This window comes from Pan troglodytes, chromosome 4 (assembly GCF_028858775.2).
Source record: "Pan troglodytes isolate AG18354 chromosome 4, NHGRI_mPanTro3-v2.0_pri, whole genome shotgun sequence".
NCBI classification, from domain to species: domain Eukaryota; kingdom Metazoa; phylum Chordata; class Mammalia; order Primates; family Hominidae; genus Pan; species Pan troglodytes.
This window is the reverse complement of record NC_072402.2, coordinates 71,591,382-71,613,647: the sequence shown is the minus strand read 5'-3', so window position 1 is coordinate 71,613,647 and position 22,266 is coordinate 71,591,382. Positions and strand designations below refer to the sequence as shown.

At 37.6% G+C, this 22,266-nt stretch overlaps 1 protein-coding gene and 1 long non-coding RNA gene across 9 annotated transcripts in view; one reads left to right on the top strand and one right to left on the bottom strand.

The window, feature by feature from the left end:
• C6 (complement C6) overlaps positions 1-16,985 on the bottom strand; it is a 71,437-nt gene extending 54,452 nt beyond the window's left edge. The window contains exons 1-5 of one of the 8 annotated variants that reach the window (XM_054684033.2): positions 16,803-16,984; positions 6,978-7,118; positions 6,487-6,649; positions 4,957-5,113; positions 3,184-3,328 (exon numbers count right to left, since the gene is read on the bottom strand). In XM_054684033.2, the coding sequence (XP_054540008.1) occupies positions 3,184-3,328; positions 4,957-5,113; positions 6,487-6,629 (445 nt within the window). In that variant the 5' untranslated portion in view covers positions 6,630-6,649; positions 6,978-7,118; positions 16,803-16,984. 8 annotated transcript variants of the gene reach the window in all.
• Positions 1-22,266, top strand: part of LOC107974759 (uncharacterized) — a 235,738-nt gene that overhangs the window by 125,320 nt on the left and 88,152 nt on the right. Inside the window, exon 4 of the long non-coding RNA XR_001717749.4 lies at positions 4,675-4,712. This is a non-coding gene — a long non-coding RNA (uncharacterized LOC107974759). The remainder of the gene's footprint in view (positions 1-4,674; positions 4,713-22,266) is intronic.

The following is a 22,266-nucleotide window of genomic DNA, read 5'->3' as shown; positions in this document are numbered from 1 at the left end:
GCAAAATTGCACACTTAGAATTGCATATTTTACTATATATAATTAGTACAGATTTTATTAAATATATTAAATATATCTACTATCTATTTTACTATATATAATTACTGTATATAATTGTTTTCCTGTATATAATTTGCTATATCTATTTTTTGGACAAGTTAAGTGTCTAGATACTACAGTAGCAAGTTGAGTGAGCAAATGTAGAAAATGGTACAAATTCCATGTACCCAAATAATTACCTTCCGTTTCTGACTTACTGAATTTCATAAGGATCCTTGGAATCAGTATATAACTATATATTATAGAAATTGAAATACTTATGTGCAATGACAGATATCTCCTCTCCTGCCTTTTACCTTCTTGCCTGTAGTCAATGGTGTTGGCATCTGTACCAGTATGTACAGGTCCAACTGACAATGATTAAAGGTTTTACTTGAGATTATCTGGTTGATTATTTTAAGATGTGATTAGCATCTCACTACAATTATGCATGACTGTTTTGACTAAAATTCTTGGGAAAATTGGGCATTCTGTTGAATTAATTTTTTTAATTAATAGTGGGTTCCCAAGAAAGTACTTGGTTTCAACTTTTTTGGTTAATAATCTTCACTTAGAAGGTAGAGTGTAATTAAAATAATTACATCTTCCATCTTGCATTATGTCAGGACTATTATTATAAAGAATTATAGCTACGAGCACTATAATCACACAGGACTGGAAATGCAGATTGAATTGAATGTCTGTTCATCCCATGACTTAACCTGAAAGATGCTCTATTTTTAAACAGTGCATTTCTAGTTTTTTTGTTTTGTGTTGTTTTCAGGACAGAACAGAATGGGAATTTTAGTTTGAAATAGAGAGGCTCTTTATTAAAATATGAATCTATACATATTACATTTTTAAAAAAGTTTTGAACCTAGCACTTACAAATTTAAGCAAAGGTTTATTTTTGATATGGTTACACTAAAATCTCACTTTGTTAGACAGAAGGAGGGATACACATGTATAGTTCTCATTAGCTTAGCTTTGTGAGCAGAGTACCAGATTTGTGAGAATACAAGAAATTCTATCCATTTAGTACTTATAGGGATATCTTAGAGAGTCCATTAGCAAGGGTAGGGATGAAGGGAAGAGGATACCTCTTGAGGGATGTTTAGGAATAGGCCTGATGTGACATGGGTGAGAATGGTTCCAGGTCATAAAAACTCTATGGAATAGAAAGCATAAGGGGAGAGATATTGTAAGCCATAAATATATTCTATACCAAAGAAGGAATGAGAAATTAAAGGACAGTTTGAATATTGCAGGATTTGCAGAAGTCAGCATGCTTAGCCAGCACATGCATGTATACATTTACACTTGGAACCATGCAATCATTTAGAAATTGCACGTTTTTCCTATCCATTGGAAGTGATTTGTGTCACTGCAATAGTATTATTTTTTAAAACCAGCTGCAAATTCTCTAGTCTTTTATGCTTAAAATTAGGACTCTGAAAGAAGAGTTGGTATATTGCATGGGAATTAACATAATGGGTAATTCTTAAAAATCCACGTATACATCAACATAATCCATTTAGTCTTGGGGACTCTTGGGAGACTCTGAACATCAGTCATAATAGAGGAAAGGCAAGATGGTCAATCTTTTCAGGAGAGATAGTTCTTTGTTAATTGAGAGCCAAGTATCATCTTGAGTCAGAAAAACAATCATTCATAAACCTCTTACTCCCATTGACAGTGGCATTAGTAGATGCTTTTAGGAGAGCAAAACAGTATACCATCTTCAATGGAATATTTAACAACCAAAAGGCTATGGCATCACCCAGTCCGAATGGATGCCAACTATATCTGTGACAAGGATTTACCAATCAGTTCCTGGATCATGAAAAGATCTAGGGATTTTGGGCTCTGGGAAGCAGGGCATGGGTTACTCAGGGAGTACGGAGTAGCAGCCGCTTAACAACCATTACAGACACATCTTCATAATACAGTTATTTGAAAATCAGTGGTTATGGACATAACTGTTGATGAACTGGCGATCAGCTGTGCTTACACTGCTAACCTTTCTAAAATTGTTCATTATAAATTGGTGACCAATGGATGCATCTCAAGGCTTCTCAAACTTTAAGTATTTTTGGCCTGAATGCAGATCCTTTATAATTTTTCATAGATTTATCATCTACTGAATAAGAGTCTTTTTTGCTTATATGTAGTAAAAACCATCTTTCAAGCTTCAAATAGTTATACTTCAGTTCTAGAGCTTGATTTTGATACTCTGGATATAATGATCAGGTCTGTATTACCCTCAGCCATTGTCATTCGGATTTTGCTCTGATTCCCTTTTTTGTCAATTTGTGACATGACCTTATTTATATAGACACAAAGTATATCTCCCTACCCACATCCTGCTCTCAAATTCCAGGTTTGGGGTGGAGGTGGATAGGGGAAAACCCTGACCCCGGCATTCCTGTCTGACATTCAGAAAAAGCTGGCAAAGCTGAGGGCAGGATGCAGGGAGTAAGAGGGGAAAACTTGGGTTCCAAGGTCTTGGGTCAATTTTCTGTGGAATTGGAAATTTGCTATCTAGTTATAAATACTTTACTTTTCAGGATATCTCAGAGTACACAGAAATGATAGAGATTTCATTCATCTGAAATTTAATTTTATTGTAACTTTAAGTTGACTGTTTAGATAGGAGGTCAATGAACTATGGCCTGTAGGCTAAAACTGACCTGAACTATGGCCAACTGTTTTTGTAAAGAAAATTTTATTGAAATATAGCCATGCTCATTTGTGTATGTGCTTTTGACTTACTCTTTTGGAATTAATTTTAGAGCCAGTCAAGAAAGTTTTCTACATCATCTCTAGTCATCTTCCAACATGATATCTTAATATTCTTGTCATAATAAATTATATTAAAAATCTTTTAAAATATGTCATTTCTTTTAAAATTATCCTGATTATAGATTTGTGCAGATCAGGTAAGTGGTAAAAATGGTATAACTGAAAAGCCATAATTTTACAGTGGAATATCTTGGGAATTGGCAGCATAACATTCCCATTCCACTCTGCTTAAAATGTGGTGGGATTTCTCTGTGATGGATTCTACTGTTAGTCAATTGGAGTAACTTTGATTTTGTCAAGTTATTTTTAGTGGGGACTGAACATTTCACAAAAATACATTACCACTGTCACAGCGAAATTTATTCTTGCAGTCAGCCTCTTCAATTTTGCAGAGCTTAGATGGAATGCATGGTTGAAAGGCTACCAGAGGCTCAGTGCATGGCTGTCCCCCAAACTGACTGGGACGCAAGACAGATCTAACTTTAGACTGAAAGGAAAGAAGAGAAAGATATAACTCTGAGGCAGGGTCAAGGTCAAAATGTACCTAAGAAAACTGGGCTTCTCAATCACAACAGTGATTTTTCCTATGGTAATATTCCTTATATTTTTACTAATGATTCTTCCAATTCCATTATTGTGCTCCCTTAGGGAAATAATCACCTCTGTGGATCTCTGTTTCCCAACCAGTAAAATGAGGAAGTGGGTTAAAAAGGTTTCTAAGGCTTCTTATAACTCTGAAACCATATGGTTTATACGTTTTCAAAATAAAATATATAAATGTTTGCTGAGAGTCTCTTGAGTACAGTAAATTCCTCCAGGCCATAACAGTAGCCTTTCTGTATCTTAAAGATAGTGTGAAGGGATAAATGTGAAATAATTTTGAGGTTCTTTTGCATAAGAGAGTCCCTGTGAAAACCAATGCTAATGTAGTCTACACTTTAAAAAGATTTTAAATGGCGAGTAGTAAAATGGTGAGTCAAGGGAGAATAGAAATATGATAGGACTAAAAAGTACTGACTTTGAAGTCAGAAAAATTCAATTTATTAATTAATGGGTGTATTCTTGGGCAAATTACTTAACCCCAAATGAGCAATAACTTTCTCATCTGTAAAATGGGTAGAGAAACACAATATGATGTGAAGTTTGAATAAGATGACACATGAAAGGGACCTAGAACAGTTCCCCTCAGAAAGTAGCTGTTCCACAAATGAGTTTCTTTTTCTTCCCTGCTGTGTAAATGCTCAACACGGCCCTAACTGTGGTTCACATTGGCTGATGCCCTTACAGGAATGAGTTTGTGGTGGGTAAATATTTCAATGGGGAACAATAAACAAATTGAGGGACTGCTGTGAGGAGAGGGAATGTAGAGGAAGGGCAAGGAGTGAAGGTTTTGATTCATTTCCCTCATTTCTGTCTGGTTTAAAATCTTGGACTGAAACCCTGTTTTTGTTGTTGTTGTTGTTGTTGTTGTTTTTTAGTATGAGTTGAGCATACCTAGTTTGAAAACCTAAAATCCAAAATGCTCCAAAATCTAAAAATTTTTGAGTACCAACATGATGCCACAGTGGAGTATTGTATATGTAAATACTTATCATAACTTTGTCTCATGAACAAAATTATTTAAAATATTGTATAAATTATCTTCAGGCGATATGTATAAGGTATATCTGAAACATAAATGAATTTCATGTTTAGACTGTGTCCCATCCCCAAGCTACTACATTATGTATATGCAAATATTTCAGAATCCACAAAACATCCAAAATCCAAAACACTTCTGATACCAACATTTTGGATAAGGATTACTCAATCTGTGTACACTTTTGCTTTCAGAATTCTCAGAAGGCACAGGCAGTGGAATTCAGAACTGGGTAAGTACAATATCAATACTGGGAGCAAAATTTCCTTTTTGTGTTCTTAAGACAGTAAAATACATAAAATAAACCCCCTCTTCCCCCCACAAAAGTGCTAAATGGAATTTTCCCTCAATGGAAGCTGGGACAGTTGATTTTCAGAAATTGAAGTAATTCAGCATTACTATGCTGTTAAGCCTGTCAGGGAATCAGAGCCCTCTATTGTGATTCATATTTCCTGGAAATGCCCATGGTTGCCTACCTGTTTTTCAACACAAGGGTCACAGTCTGACCATGGTCCAAAATCTCCCAGGAGGCAGTTGATGGGGCATCTTTGCCAGTTACATTCTCTAGTCTCCTGCTTGCTGCAAATCTGTTCACAAAAGTTTTCCTGGTAGTACTTATCTACTACTATTTGTCTGTAACCATGAAGAAGAAGTTGCTTAGAATGAGTGTATTCACCATATATCCTGCTCCATAATCAAAGTATCATTGAGCATTAACTACAATAAATAGAAAAGAAAGAAAATTTTCATGGAAAAATTAGGCAGGTTGGCATATATGCAGTTCTCACCACTTAACAGAACTCAGGACATACTTTGTGAGGCTCAGCATAAAATGAAAATGGGAAACCTCTTGCTCAAAACTAAGAACTTCAAGACAGCAAAGGCAGATCATTAAGCCAAGCATGAAGCCCTTCTAAGTGTGGGGCCTGTGTGACTGCACATGTTACACCATGAAGCCAGCCATGCTGGAGCTCCTCGAATGGACTGGAAGGCAAGGAAAGATGAAAGGAGAGAAAGATCCTGCAAACTGCTTGAAGGAGGACAACATAGGGGGCTGTGAGGCTAAAGATTCAAAGAGAAAGTGGCATGAGAGAAACATCCTGAATAATTCATGTGAATTCTCCAGGTAACAGAGGGAAGGGAATTTGGAGGAAGCGACATGTGCAAAGATTTGAGGCAGATGAGAGCATGTCCAGGTAGCTCTCCAGGGAGGAGCTTGTGTGACTGGCCAGGAATATTTGCTGTTCTTTTTAGGCAGCAGGGAGCTCCTGAAGGACTCTTGAATAGAGGAATATTGTAAACAAATCTGTTTTCACATATATAGTAGATGGTTTATTGGGGAAGTAAATTGGTAATTTTAATGAGATTCACACTACATATGTAAACATAGTTTTCTAAAATAAGGATCCTAAAAAATTCTGTAATGGTTAAAACACATTAAATATATGCTTTTCTCCCCTAACATGTGAGCATTTCCGTGGTACAGAAACATTTAACAGAGTTAAAGAAACTGTGGGGGACAAGAAGTCTGAATTGGTGAAAAGACTGAATTATTAAATGTTATCAAGAAAGAACAGTTTTGTTGCCATTTTGTATATGCCAACAATCAAGCTAATAGCTAGCAGTTCTGCTCAATTGAGGTCCTGTTAGACTCGATTTAATGAGTAGAAAATTCTCTATAATTAACTCACTAACTATAGGCAAGCAAAGTTGTGTGCTGATTGAAAAAAGCTTGGGTAGTGATTCTAAGCAAGTTAAATAGTCAACTCAAAGTGTTGCACAGATTCTTAATTAAATTTGTTTGAAACCCCTCGTTCTTGTAGAGAGAACAAAAGTAGACTTCCTTTCAACCTCATAAGAGAGAGACTTCAAATTTCATCCAAATTTGTAAGTTCTTACTTTGATATATATATGTTCCCATTGCTTAGTGTTGCACTCCTGATGTTGCTGACTTCATCCTTGAGTCCTCCCAGGACACAAAGAAAAGCCACAAAGCTCACACCCACCTGTGTCTGCTCTGGGTTCCAGAATTGCAAGTTTTTGAGCAGCTGGTCCACTGAGTCCATGCGTAGTGATCACAGAAGCAGGCTTGGCCCTTGTTGATCAGAGCATTCAGCAGGATGAAGTACAAGACAGAGCGTCTGGCCATGCCTTGAGAGCCTCCAGGCCCTAAAATGAAAGAATACATAACACATATCAAATGCTTTTTTGAGGGTAAACCTTCACAAGTCATCCTGAGTCAGAGATTCAAATGTGATTTTAGAAAATATTTGCATTTTTCTGCCTTCCTTAAGGCAAGTCAACACCTACAAATTCACATGCTCGTGAGTACAAATCCTATTTTTAAAGATTTTTAGGGTGGAGATTACCATAGGCACAACCTCCAGTACTAGTAAGTTTCTTCAAACGGTTAGTGATAGGCTACAAGACAAAGTATGTAGCATGTATTTGTAATCCATTTCATTCCAAAAAGTATTTTAGATTTATACAGTCTTACCCTTCTCAAAACACCTGCTCCTTTTGTGTGAGCAATAGCCTCAAGTACATTTCAGCTGTTCCTACTTTTCTGGGACTGGGAAAGAAGTTTGGATCATTCTTCTGGAAGCTCTTTTTCATTTCCTGACATGCTGGAAACCTGCTAAAGAGAACGTTCACTGACTCCACATAAAGTCAGAGAAATAAGAGCTAGTAAGGATCTCTAAAACCTCCAGGTCAAACTCCTTCATTTTATGGAGATAAAATGAGGCTCAAGGCAGTGCAATAGTGTTGAGGCTGCAGGTCAAGTAGGAGCTCACAAACCCTGGTTCTTGAATGATGTGAAGCCCTTCACTGAGTTTCTAACAATCCTAAGTACTGTGTTACTGCAGTATCAAGATGCCTGGAGCTCCACCACTCAGGCCACAACAGGTTGAGCAGAAAAATCTTTGACCAGTGGTTCCCACTTATGGTCTTGAAGATCCATGAGTTATTTGCAAAACCATACCCACCCCGTTATTGCCAGTTTAATCGTTATATCCCTAATGAAACATGCAACATTATTAATATATGCATACATATCAATAATTCTGCTGTAATTAATATAGTAGTAACTTTTACTTTAAAAAGTTAAATGCCATTCGCCTAATTTTTCTGTCTCAGTTTCACTATCTATAAAATAAGAGTAATACCTACCTCATAAAGCTTTTGTTAGGATTCAGTAAGAAGGTTCATGTAAACTGCTTAGAACAATTATTGGCATAGAATCATCACTTAATAAATACTAGCTTTTCAAATTAGTAATAACTTTTAAGAATGTTACAAATTTAATAGTAGCTGTTGGTCACACATTTTTAATAGATATTTCCAAATTGCCCTGCTAAAATATGGCTCTCTCATGTCTTAGAGGATGAGTTTCTGATTATATTTCTACATGATTAGTTTATGTTTCTTAGTTTTCATGAAAGGATACCTCAGTAAAAATAAATGGGGTTCATCATTTGATAAATCTTGGTTTAAGTCAAGAGCTTGAGATCAGATATAAAAATTGTTTTTTCAGTATGTTCAGAAACTAGGGTATTTCTTGTTAATAAATCAGTAAGCTTTTCTTTCTTTTTTTTTTTTTTTTTTTTTTGAGATGGAGTCTCACTCTGTCACCCAGGCTGGAGTGCAGTGGTGTGATCTCGGCTCACTGCAAGCTCTGCCTCCCAGATTCATGCCATTCTCCTGCCTCAGCCTCCTGAGTAGCTGGGACTACAGGTGCTCACCACCACATCCAGCTAATTTTTTGAATTTTTAGTAGAGACAGGGTTTCACTGTGTTAGCCAGGATGGTCTCGATCTCCTGACCTCGTGATCAGCCCACCTCGGCCTCCCAAAGTGCTGGGATTATCAGTAAGCTTTTTAAACTCTTCTACAAGCTCAAAGAAAAATGCCAGAATAAAAGTAACCAAATCCATTGATGTATGGCTGAATATGTCTTTCAATTTAAAATGGAATGAACACACATTTGGGTATTCATTGTATGCTGCTAGGCATTGAATGAGACACAAAGAAATAGAAGCCTTTATCACTGTCTGGGAGGGTAGAAAGAAATTGAAAATACTACCTATGCTTTTTACCCAAGCTTTTTACTCCAACTCATAGATATGCTGCTAGAGTCCTAGACTATTTCAGTCATAAAAATGAGGGGCTTTTGGGCATTATTCAAGATGGCTGAATAGGAAAAGTTCCAGTCTACAGCTCCTAGTGTGAGAGACACAGAAGATGGGTGATTTCTGCATTTCCAACTGAGGTACTGGGTTCATCTCACTGGGGCTTGTCGGACAGTGGGTGCAGTCCACGGAGTGTGAGCTGAAGAAGGGTGGGACATCACCTCACCTGGGATGTGCAAGGGGTCGGGGAATTCCCTTTCCTAGCCAAGGGAAGCCATGACAGACAGTACCTGGAAAATCGGGACACTCCCACCCCAATGAGGCACATTTCCAATGGTCTTAGCAAATGGCACACCAGGAGATTATATCCCGCGCATGGCTTGGAGGGTCCCACACCCGCAGAGCCTCTCTCACAGCTAGCACGGCAGTCTGAGATCAAACTGCAAGGCACAGGGAGGCTGGCGGAGGGGTGCCCGCCTTTGCTGAGGCTTGAGTAGGTAAACAAAGCAGCTGGGAATCTCGAAGCTGGTGGAGCCCACCACAGCTCAAGGAGGCCTGCCTGCCTCTGTAGACTCCACCTCTGGGGGCAGGCATAGCTGAACAAAAGGCAGCAGAAACTTCTACAGACTTCAACGTCCCTGCCTGACAGCCTTGAAGAGAGTAGTGGTCTCCCAGCATGGAGTTTGAGATCTGAGAATGGACAGACTGCCTCCTCAAGTGGGTCCCTGACCCCCGAGTAGCCTAACTGGGAGACACCTCCCAGTAGGGGCCAACTGACACCTCATACAGCTGGGTGCCCCTCTGAGACAAAGCTTCCAGAGGAAGGATCAGGCAGCAACATTTGCCATTCTGCAGTGTGGGCTGTTCTACAGCCTCCGCTGGTAATACGCAGGCAAACAGGGTCAGGAGTGGACCTCCAGCAAACTCCAACAGACCTACACCTGAGGGTCCTGACTGTTAGAAGGAAAACTAACAAGCATAAAGGACATCCACACCAAAACCCCATCTGTACGTCACCATCATCAAAGACCAAAGGTAGATAAAACCACAAAGATGGGGAGAAACCAGAGCAGAAAAGCTGAAAATTCTAAAAATCAGAGCACCTCTTCTCCTCCAAAGGAATGCAGCTCCTTGCATGTAAAGGAACAAAGCTGAACGGAGAATGACTTTGACCATCTGAGAGAAGAAGGTTTCAGACGATTGGTAATAACAGACTTCTCTGAGCTAAAGGAGGATGTTTGAACCCATTGCAAAGAGGCTAAAAACCTTGAAAAAAGATTAGACAAATGGCTAACTAGAATAAACAGCATAGAGAAGACCTTAAATGACCTGATGGAGCTGAAAACCATGGCACAAGAACTACATGACGCATGCACAAGTTTCAGTAGCCAATTCAATCACATGGAAGAAAGGGTTTCAGTGATTGAAGATCAAATGAATGAAATAAAGCGAGAAGAGAAGTTTAGAGAAAAAAGAGTAAAAAGAAATGAATGAAGCCTCCAAGAAATATGGGACTATGTGAAAAGACCAAATCTACGTCTGATTGGTGTACCTGAAAGTGACAGGGCAAATGGAACCGAGTTGGAAAACACTCTGCAGGATATTATCCAGGAGAACTTCCCCAATCTAGCAAGGCAGGCCAACATTCAAATTCAGGAAATGCAGAGAATTCCACAAAGATGCTCCTTGAGAAGAGCAACTCCAAGACACATAATTGTCAGATACACCAAAGTTGAAATGAAGGAAAAAATGTTAAGGGCAGCCAGAGAGAAAGGTCGGGTTACCCACAAAGGGAAGCCCATCAGACTAAAAGCGGTTCTCTCAGCAGAAACTCTACAAGCCAGAAGAGAGTAGGGGCCAATATACAACACTCTTAAAGAAAAGAATTTTCAACCCAGAATTTCGTATCCAGCCAAACTAAGCTTCATAAGTGAAGGAGAAATAAAATACTTTACAGACAAGGAAATGCTCAGAGATTTTTGTCACCACCAGGCCTGCCTTACAAGAGCTCCTGAAGGAAGCACTAAACATAGAAAGGAAAAACTGGTACCAGCCACTGCAAAAACATGCCAAATTGTAAAGACCATCGATGCTAGGAAGAAACTGCATTAACTAATGGGAAAAATAACCAGCTAACATCATAATGACGGGATCAAATTCACACATAACAATATTAACCTTAAATGTAAATGGGCTAAATGCCCCAATTAAAAGACATAGACTGGCAAATTGGATAAAGAGTCAAGACCCATGAGCGTGCTGTATTCAGGAGACCCATCTCATGTGCAGAGACACCCATAGGCTCAAAATAAAGGGATGGAGGAAGATCTACCAAGCAAATGGAAAACAAAAAAAGGCAGGTGTTGCAATCCTAGTCTCTGATAAAATAGACTTTAAACCAACAAAGATCAAAAGAGACAAAGAAGGCCATTACATAATGGTAAAGGGATGAATTCAACAAGAAGAGCTAACTATCCTAAATATATACACACCCAATGTAGGAGCACTCAGATTCATAAAGCCAGTCCTTAGAGATCTACAAAGAGACTTAGACTCCCACACAATAATAATGGGAGATTTTAAAACCACACTGTCAACATGAGACAGGTCAACAAGACAGAAAGTTAACAAGGATATCCAGGAATTGAACTCAGCTCTGCACCAAGCGGACCTAATAGACATCTGCAGAACTCTCCACCCCAAATCAAAAGAATATATATTCTTCTCAGCACCACTTAGCACTTATTCCAAAATTGACCACAGAGTTGGAAGTAAAGCACTCCTCCGCAAATGTAGAAGAACAGAAATTATAACAAACTGTCTCTCACATCACAGTGCAATCAAACTAGAACTCAGGGTTAAGAAACTCACTCAAAACGCTCAACTACATGGAAACTGAACAACCTGCTCTTGAATGACTACTGGGTACATAACGAAATGAAGCCAGAAATAAAGATGTTCTTTGAAACCAATGAAAACAAAGACATAACATACCAGAATCTCTGGGACACATTTAAAGCAGTGTGTAGAGGGAAATTTATAGCACTAAATGCCCACAAGAGAAAGCAGGAAAGATCCAAAATTGACACCCTAACATCACAATTAAAAGACCTAGAGAAGCAAGAGCAAACACATTCAAAAGCTAGCAGAAGGCAAGAAATAACTAAGATCAGAGCAGAATTGAAGGACATAGAAACACAAAAAACCCTTCAAAAAATCAATGAATCCAGGAGCTGGTTTTTTGAAAAGATTGACAAAACTGATAGACCACTAGCAAGACTAATAAAGAAGAAAAGAGAGAAGAATGAAATAGATGCAATAAAAAATGATAAAGGGGATATCACCACCGATCCCACAGAAATACAAACTACCATCAGAGAATACTATAGACACCTCTACACAAATAAACTAGAAAATCTAGAAGAAATGGATAAATTCCTGAACACATACAACCTCCCAAGACAAAACCAGGAAGAAGTTGAATCCCTGAATAAATCAATAACAGGCTCTGAAATTGAGGCAATAATTGAGGCAATAATTGAGGCTTACCAACGAAAAAAAGTCCAGGACCAGATGGATTCACAGCCGAATTCTACCAGAGGTACAAGGAGGAGCTGGTACCATTCCTTCTGAAACTATTCCAATCAATAGAAAAAGAGGGAATCCTCCCTAACTCATTTTATGAGGCCAGCATCATCCTGATACCAAAGCCTGGCAGAGACACAACCAAAAAAGAGAATTTTAGACCAATATCCCTGATGAACATCGATGCAAAAATCCTCAATAAAATACTGGCAAACCAAATCCAGCAGCACATCAAAAAGCTTATCCACCACAATCAGGTTGGCTTCACCCCTGGGATGCAAGTCTGTTTAACTTACGCAAATCAATAAATGTAATCCATCATAAAAACAGAACCAACGACAAAAACCACATGATTATCTCAATAGATGCAGAAAAGGCCTTCGACAAAATTCAACAGCGCTTCATGCTAAAAACTCTCAATAAACTAGGTATTGATGGGATGTATCTCAAAATAATAAGAGCTATTTATGACAAACCCACAGCCAGTATCATACCGAATGAGCAAAAACTGGAAGCATTCCCTTTGAAAACTGGCACAAGACAAGGATTCCCTCTATCACCACCCCTATTAAACATAGTGTTGGAAGTTCTGGCCAGGGCAATCAGGCAGGAGAAAGAAATAAAGGGTATTCAATTAGGAAAAGAGGGAATGAAATTGTCCCTGTTTGCAGATGACATGATTGTATATTTAGAAAATCTCATCATCTCAGCCCAAAATCTGCTTAAGCTGATAAGCAACTTCAGCAAAGTCTCAGGATACAAAATCAATGTGAAAAATCACAAACATTCCTGTACACCAATAATAGACAAACAGAGAGCCAAATCATGGTAAACTCCCATTCACAATTGCTTCAAAGAGAATGAAATACCTAGGAATCCAACTTACAAGGGATGTGAAGGACCTCTTCAAGGAGAACTACAAACCACTGCTCAATGAAATAAAAGAGGACACAAACAAATGGAAGAACATTCCATGCTCATGTGTAGGAAGAATCAATATCGTGAAAATGGCCATACTGCTCAAGGTAATTTATAGATTCAATGCCATCCCCATCAAGCTACCAATGACTTTCTTCACAGAATTGGAAAAAAATACTTTAAGGTTCATATGGTACCAAAAAAGAGCCTGCATTGCCAAGACAATCCTAAGCCAAAAGAACAAAGCTGGAGGCATCATGCTACCTGACTTCAAACTATATTACAAGGCTACAGTAACCAAAACAGCATGGTACTGGTACCAAAACAGAGATATAGACCAATGGAACAGAACAGAGCCCTCAGAAATAATACCACACATCTACAGCCATCTGATCTTTGACATATCTGACAAAAACAAGCAATGGGGAAAGGATTCTTTATTTAATAAATGGTGTTGGGAAAACTGGCTAGCCATATGTAGAAAGCTGAAACTGGATCCCTTCCTTGCACCTTATACAAAAATTAATTCAAGATGGATTAAAGACTTAAATGCTAGACCTAAAACCATAAAAACCCTAGAAGAAAACCTAGGCAATACCATTCAGGCTATAGACATGGGCAAGGACTTCATGACTAAAACACCAAAAGCAATGACAACAAAAGCCAAAATTGACAAATGGGATCTAATTAAACTAAAGAGCTTCTGCTCAGCCAAAGAAACTACCATCAGAGTGAACAGGCAACCTACAGAATGGGAGAAAATTTTTACAATCTACCCATCCAACAAAGGGCTAATATCCAGAATCTACAAAGAACTCAAACAAATTTACAAGAAAAAATCAAACAACCCCATCAAAAAATGGGCAAAGGATATGAACAGACACTTGACATTTGAGAAATGTCTTCTCAAAAGAAGACATTTATGCAGCCAACAGAGATATGAAAAAAATGCTCATCATCGCTGGTCATCAGAGAAATGCAGATCAAAACCACAGTGAGATACCATCTCACACCAGTTAGAATGGCGATCATTAAAAAGTGAGGAAACAACAGGTGCTGGAGAGGATGTGGAGAAATAGGAACACTTTTACACTGTTGGTGGGACTGTAAACTAGTTCAACCATTGTGGAAGACAGTGTGGTGATTCCTCCAGGATCTAGAACTAGAAATACCATTTGACCCAGCCATCCTGTTACTGGGTATATACCCAAAGGATTATAAATCATGCTGCTATAAAGACACATACATACATATGTTTATTGCGGCACTATTCACAATAGCAAAAACTTGGAACCAACCCAAATGTCCATCAATGATAGACTGGATTAAGAAAATGTGGCACATATACACCATGGAATACTACATAGTCATAAAAAATGATGAGTTCATATCCTTTGTAGGGACGTGGATGAAACTGGAAACCATCATTTTGAGCAAACTATCACAAGGACAGAAAACCAAACACTGAATGTTCTCACTCATAGGTGGGAATTGAACAATGAGAACACTTGGACACAGGGTGGTGAACATCACACACCGGGGCCTGTAGTGGGGTGGGGGTAGGGGAGAGGCATAGCATTAGGAGATATACCTAATGCTAAATGACGAGTTAATGGGTGCAGTACACCAACATGGCATATGTATACATATGTAACAAACCTTCACGTTGTGCACATGTACCCTAGAACTTAAAGTATAATAAAAAAAAATGAGGGGCTTTTTTTTCCCACTCCACTTGCAAGCTGATTCTAGTTTGTCGGTAAGTAACTCGCCTTTCCTGGTTTTCCTCAGCAACACAGAACCACAGGGTATTGGGACAATAGTAGCCAGATAGAATTTAAGTTGTGATCAGACATATAATGTGAGTCCCAAACATTTGGGAGCTGAGGCCCCCAAATAATGTGAAGCTTTCCTTTCAACCACTAGATAGACTAGAGAAGCCACTCCCCTATACCCTTCACCCTTGCCCCCCACTGCCAAAATTGGAATTTTCTCATACAGGGACCTTTTCAGCAAGAAAAACTAAATAGATACTTTGTTGTTGTTGTTTTTTCTTATTAGATGTTGGACAAGACAGATATCTTCCAGAATATTTCTCTCAATTGTAGAGAAAACAAATTCTTAAAGCTTCTGGTGAAATTTTCATGTAAATAATTTGGAGAAGTTAAATTGCAAGAGATTACTAGTTCTCAGTTCTCAGCAGACACTGTCTTTTAATTTCCAAAAACTTGAAAGGTATGGGTGAGTTTTATTCCAATTATCATCAAAAACTGCAAAAACAGAACCCTTATAAAATATTCTGATCGCTCTTTAAGCTATAACTGTTCTGAGGCAATATGGAGCGTGATATAAATTAAGACGGTAACATTAAAACTTATTTGATGAGGTACTAATGAAAGAGCTAATTGGTAGCTTTTCTTTTTTAATATTCTATTATTAGGAATACAAATTGTTTTATGTTAAAACAATTTTATTTATTTTTATTTATTTTTTTGAGACAGAGTTTCATTCTGTCACCCAGGCTGGACTGCAGTGGCAGGATCTCAGCTCACTATAAACTCAGCCTCCTGGGTTCAAGCAATTCTCTGCCTCAGCCTCCCGAGTAGCTGGGATTACAGGCCCCTGCCACCACACCCAGCTAATTTTTGTATTTTTAGTGAACTCGGTGTTTCACCATTTTGGTCAGGCTGGTCTTGAACTCCTGACCTCGTGATTCACCTGCCTCGGCCTCCCAAAGTGCTGGGATTACAAGCGTGAGCCACCAAGCCCAGCAACAATTTTTAATCAAATAAAAATAATTACTTCTCTGAATTTTTTTGTTATGATGGCCTAGCATATTGTATTATATGGTTTCTTATTTATTAATTTCCACATCTCTAGGCATTCTGGAGGTATCTAAAATTACACACAGGCATTTTACCCATTACTGTACAATTTTCATACAAACATAGAATAAAAGAATGTTCGGTGAATAGAGGAAGATAGGAAAAAAGTCTTCCACTTCAGTGCCATCGTAGAAAAGCAGAAATTCTTCAGTTTTCTCATAGTTGCCATCCCCTCTTGAGTTTTCCAAAAATCAGTGATCCCATTGAACCATTGATGATAGCTTTATGAGCATTTAGAGAATTTCAATTAAAATGAAGCCCATCTTATTCTAACCTGTCACTTTCTAATGTATTTTACTCACATGAACCATTTGTCTGCAAGGCAGTTCAGCATATCTTACCCAACAGATTTCTGAGGATGCTCTAGTTTATCCCCAGCTATAGGTTCTTCCTTTACATCTCCATGTAAACTTACTGAATTTCTTATTTCTTATTATTTTTTTCTGTGCATGCCCAGAGGCTCAAGAAATGAGCCTTTCTATCTTTCTACCTTTACTATCGCCAAGGTAAGCTGGGTAGTCCAGGTGCATGACTGACCTTGGCTAAAGAGTATGTTTGCTTTACTTTTAACTAATTTAACTCATAGAGAAACTTGATCTCAAATGTCCTCTGGAATGACATTTGTTTAAAAAACATGACCTCTGGTTCTTTTCAGATTTAAACAAAGCAATTATAAAAAAGAAAGACAAAGAAATGGTTATAGTCTGAGTTACATATTTTTATGCATGAAATTGTAATTTTGTTGGAAACATGATTAACAATTTTGAAATATTAAGATTGAAAATGAAATCATCATATTACTCACCTTTAAGCAGAGTTTGTGGTGACCTCGGACCTAAGCTGCAAATTATTGGGGAAAAAATAGGTATGCAGAATGAAGAGGGTATATATGTTAATCCAAACAAAGCTTCTTTTCTTATTGCTAGCTAACACAAGGCAATGCTGTCATATCCCAGAGGCCTAGCAACACCTAGAGGGTTGTCAAAATAAATGTTCTCTGGAACTTGAACTTTGCAAATGATTACACCAATCAGTAGTAACCCTGAAACTCTGGGTGTTGGATGTTACACAGAGTCCTGAATTTTCAGTGAGTTTTCAATTCAAGGGCTATTGTAGTAGCTATTGCTACTGCATAGAAATCTCTCTTTCCATTTTAAAGAATCCTTTAGATTAATTACTTAAAATTGCTGCCCCCCTTAGGAATGTATAGATTCTTAGTTTTTGATTATAGAATAGTTATTGGTAACTATTTAAGAAATGTTTTTGGAGACAATGTGATTGTGTATGTAGAAAATTCAAAAGAATCTACAAACATTAGAATTAATAAATGAATTTAGTATGATTTATCAACACAAGTTTATTATAGTAAAAAGTGTTTCTATATGCCAGCAAAACCAAACAGAAAATTTAATTTGGAAAGAATTAAAATAGCAATGATCAAATGGGCTCTTTATATGTAATGATGATTATGCTTCTCTGAAATGGTTGCAATTTAACTTTAGATTGACTAAAATGGATTTCATCCTAAGGTGAAGCAGAACAAAATAGTGCAATAGAAAAGAAAAAAAACTATAGGGACTGAGAATGTGGATACATATTCTAGTCTTGTTTCTGCACTAAGCAGCTGCCAGCTATGTGAGCTTCAATAAATCACTATACCTCATTGGAACACTGGTCCCTCATTTGTAAAACAAGTGTTTTTCAAACTTTTTTCAAAGCAGTAGAAAACAACTAAAACAAATATTCCTTAGACAGCTTAGATTTTTATCACATGGTGGGAAATGATGATCTCAGCAAGTCTAAAGATTACTTGAAGCACAGCTGGGAACCCACCACTCAAAGGTCACATAGTTTAATATACATGGTAGTAACTTTCCCAAGGCCAGAGTAAGTCAGAACTGGAATACAGATGATCTGATTTCCAGTCTTTTTTCTCTCTCTTATACTACATTGAGATTTTAAAGATTGAAATTTGGGCCTAAAGAGAAAGTAGAGTGGTGTGCTGCAGACCAGTGTTGAAGCTAGTTTGGGGCTGGGATAGCAGCTTCACCCTTGATTACCTGAGAAGATAAACAGGAAAAGAAATATTTGGTGATTGGACAAGAATATATGTCATTTAATTTGCATATTTCTTTCTTTAATTGGTCTTTGAGACCCTAAAATAAAATTCATTTGTCCTGAGTTCAAGGTGTTTGGAGCTAAAGGCAAATACTGGAAGTCATAATACAGAGAGATGCAAAGTTAGGTGCCAGTAGGATGAGCTTAAAGAGGACTTTATTTGTAATGTGGGCTATGAAGAGGACAGAGAAGTAAGATTGTATGCTGTGGCACTGGAAAAACACAGGTGGAGAGAGTTAAGGATGGTAAGGGGAAATCCTTGAGATGGAATGCGAATATCTGTGATCCGAACACTAGAATTGACCCAGCACCAACTAAGAATCTAGAATCTTTTCAACAATGTATTTGGGCTCTCCATCTTGGGTTCTTTTGGAAGGTTAAATGACATATCTCACTAATGAGTCCTTTTTCTAGAGCAGGGATTGGTAAACTAGCCTGATGCTTGTTTTTGTAAATAACATTTTATAGGAATAAAGTCACACAATTGGCCATTGTTTATGGTTGCTTTTGTGCTACAATGGTAGAGTTAAGAAGCTGGCAACAGAGGCTCTCTAGCCTGAAAAGCCTAAAATATTTACCGTCTGGCCCTTATAGGAAAAGTTGCAACCCAGAGAGAGATATTTCTGGTCTGATACATACAACAAAGTGTCCAGTGGCTTTGGGAAGTAGAAGTAGCTACTTGGGACTGATGAGTAGGTGATTGTTTCAGAGCTAGGAATTGAATACTTGTGTGCAGTTGTGCTCAGGTCTGACTCTGTGCATGCAAAGAATATAGGTGTTCTCTAAACAATATTTAGATGTGTGCTGCTGAAAAACAAAGTCTGCTATGGAGTTTACTGGCACTGGCTGAGTTGCTTCAGCAACTGCAGGCCTTCTGAAGTTTTGGCTGGTAACACAGAAGACCTTCTCACACAAAATCTCCTATTTTCATAAGGTAGATAGTTGCTATTGACTGACCAGTAGAAAGCATATAATTGTAAAAAAACAGAAGGGTGCAGGAGAAAATGAGGGCCAGGACATGGAGAGTTAAGATGGAGCAATTATCATTTTACCAGAAGGAGAATATGTATTCTGTTAAAAACCATTATTCCTCTTTTAATGATAATAGATTCATAGCCAAATGGTATTTTCTGCCAAGAAAATAACCACTAATATAAAATAATGAACAATGGAAGCTGCTATCTGAAGGCTTTTTCACATGCTAAGTATTCACTTGCCAACTTATCATTATAGCAAAAGTACTATAATTTCTCATTAGAGCCAAGGCTAATGACCCCATCTATTTCAAAAACTCTTCAGAGTGTGCTTTGTCAGTCAATATGTGAGTAGATAAAGTGAAATGGCAGATTGAACTATTTCAATTGGGGGATCATAGATCAAAACTCTCAAATATGGAGGAAACAGAAGGTATTTTGGACCTCAGGCTTCCACACTCTTTGTGTCTTCTCTTTCCTACTAAAATTATTAGAAAGATAGTCTAAATTGACTGCATTTGATGTTTTGCCATCTACTCCTCATTCACTTCACTCTTTGAAATCTATGTGATAAATACAACCAGCCTACACCAACTATTCTCTTAAAGACCACCATTAACCTCCTAATTGCCAAACTGAATGACCTCTTCTAAATCCACTATTGGCTTCCTGGACAAAATATAATACATGTGTTTCTCTGAACACTTAGGAAATTCCTCTTCTGCCTTCCTCTATGATTCTCTTCCTACACCCATCTAGGATTTTATCCTCACCCCTTTTCTTTCATTTGAGATTTCATCTACTTCCATGGGGTTATTGATCACCTTTGTATTGATTGCTTCCTAGTCCACCTGTCTTAGTATTCTAATGTTCAGACAGATAATAGAAACATCATATCACAGAGATCACATCCTCACTCCCTGACTCCTCCTATCCTTTTAGATGCTAAATACATGAGGCAATTTTATCTTTTATTTAGCTTTTATCTTTGAAGTATCTCTTCTATGCATTCCTCATTTTTCCACCTTGCCATCATGTCTGTGGCTACAGTTCCACTTCCAGCCCTTATGAAACCATACCTTGAAGATTGCATCAGTGGCTTAGCTGGTCTCTGAGCTTTAGAACTCCTCCTGTAATTTCTTCTAATCTACTCTGCAAGGATATTCTAGAGTTCACCTCTCAGTAGCACAACCCTATTCAAAATCTCAGTGTTATTCTTTTAAGGAAACCACGAAATTAGCTACAGAGTCCCAGTCCCTAATATTGGAAACCTTGAGCAATTTTATTCCATATTGCCCTTTAGACTCATTTTCTCTCCTTCATTTTGCATAGTCCACCATCTAGCCAAATTGGATAACTTGCTGATCCTCAAAATGGCCTATGGTTTCTCTTGCTATTATATTTTTTCCCTTGAAACTTTTTCTTCCCCAATCACAAATGTAGTGTATTGTGTACCTCTTCTTCGGGGGCCATTCCAAATGTATTTCCTTCTTAAATTTTTTCTATATTTCACAATCATTTTCACACTTTAGATCAGATGCTACATGATTCCTCCACCCTTTAAACATATGAATCTCTTTTTACCTTTCATATGGAACTCACTTACTATTGCCGGATATTATGATCATTGTGTGCTTTATTATTGCCCACTCTTAGTCCACTTAATAGATTCAAAGTTCCTTTATACTGAGCCTGAATAATATTTATCTTTATATTTGATAAACATAAAGGTTAAATCAATGTTGATTGAATTGAGTTGTCTACACACAAAGAGTTTGTGAGAAAATTGCTGAATATGCCTCTACAAATGTGCCCTTAGCTAAATTCCACTATGTAGATTCTCATGTGTTTGGCAATAAGAGGTAACAATCTTTCATACAGCAAAATGCTCTAAGAATTGCTTTTATTTATGTGTTTGTTGAATTGTTGAACAATGCATAATGATGATATTAAATGGAATAAACTCTTTGGTGATTCTTTGGAATGGAAAGAAAATGAGCTACAATTTAGTCTCCAAATCTAAAACTGGTCTAACATAGTAATAGAAATCTAGTTTGAGACAATAAAGCCAAACTGCTGCCAAGTTTTGCCCCTTCTAGGATTATAGAGAAACTTAGGTTGGATTCCAATTTAGAGCTTTGTGGGAAAAGGCAGAAAAAAAAAAGCCTATTGGAGTCAGATGAGTTGTACCTAGACTCTTGGGTCAGCTTTCTAGTTTGTTTCTTGTCCTCCAGTTGTCCCAAACATCTTGAATATGTTACTAAGGTATTTTTTCTAAAGCACTACTACAATGAAAATCACAATCTAATGTTTTGGTAGCATTTTATGGTTTGCAAAGCACTCTTCAAAGTGCCATAGGAGGAACAGTATCTTGATTCATCCATTTCACTCAATTCACAAATATTTACTGATTATATACCAGGCATTATGCTGGGACTTAAGATACAAAGATGAATACTTTTGGTTAGTTCTTTCAAGAACTTCACCTCATAGTAATGGTAGTTGGATAGAAAAGAAAAAGAACGTCAAGAAGTACTAAAAATTATAAGAAATCCATCTATTCACAGAAATTGTAACTTCCCTTGTTTATGCAGTCACGTATTCTCTTATCTTTTCATCATATTCACTGTAATTACCACTGTTGTCATTATCCAAAGGTTTTTATTCACGAATTTTGCAAAAATTTACTGCAAGGAACTGTTCTAGGCACTTGAACAGTAAACAAAACAGAAAAAAAAAAATCCTGCCTTTGTAAAATTTGCAATCTCCATAAAGACAGGAGAGAGAAAACAAAATAAATAAATGAATTATATGGTTTTTAATAAATATTTCTTTAATGTTTATCCAACTATTGTGTCTTCTTAAAATGCAGGTCATTCTTTCTGCCTCTTTTTTTCCTGGGTCTATGCTTTCTTGAAGAAAATCTGTCCAGCCCAATCTCAGAAAATTTAATCCTGTAGGACTCACTGAGCTGGTTTCAGATCTCATGATTCTGCCCCTTGGACAAAGTGATAGGCCAGGATTGGGTATGGGTCATTCGGATTTCATGTGCCAGGGTTGGGGAGTGGGACTTAGAGATACTAGTTAAACACAATGTGAAGCTTGCTTAAGCCGCATGCAGGGAGAAGAGAATGCCTCTAGAGAGAAAAAAGAATGAGGTAAGGACTTGAAGAAATG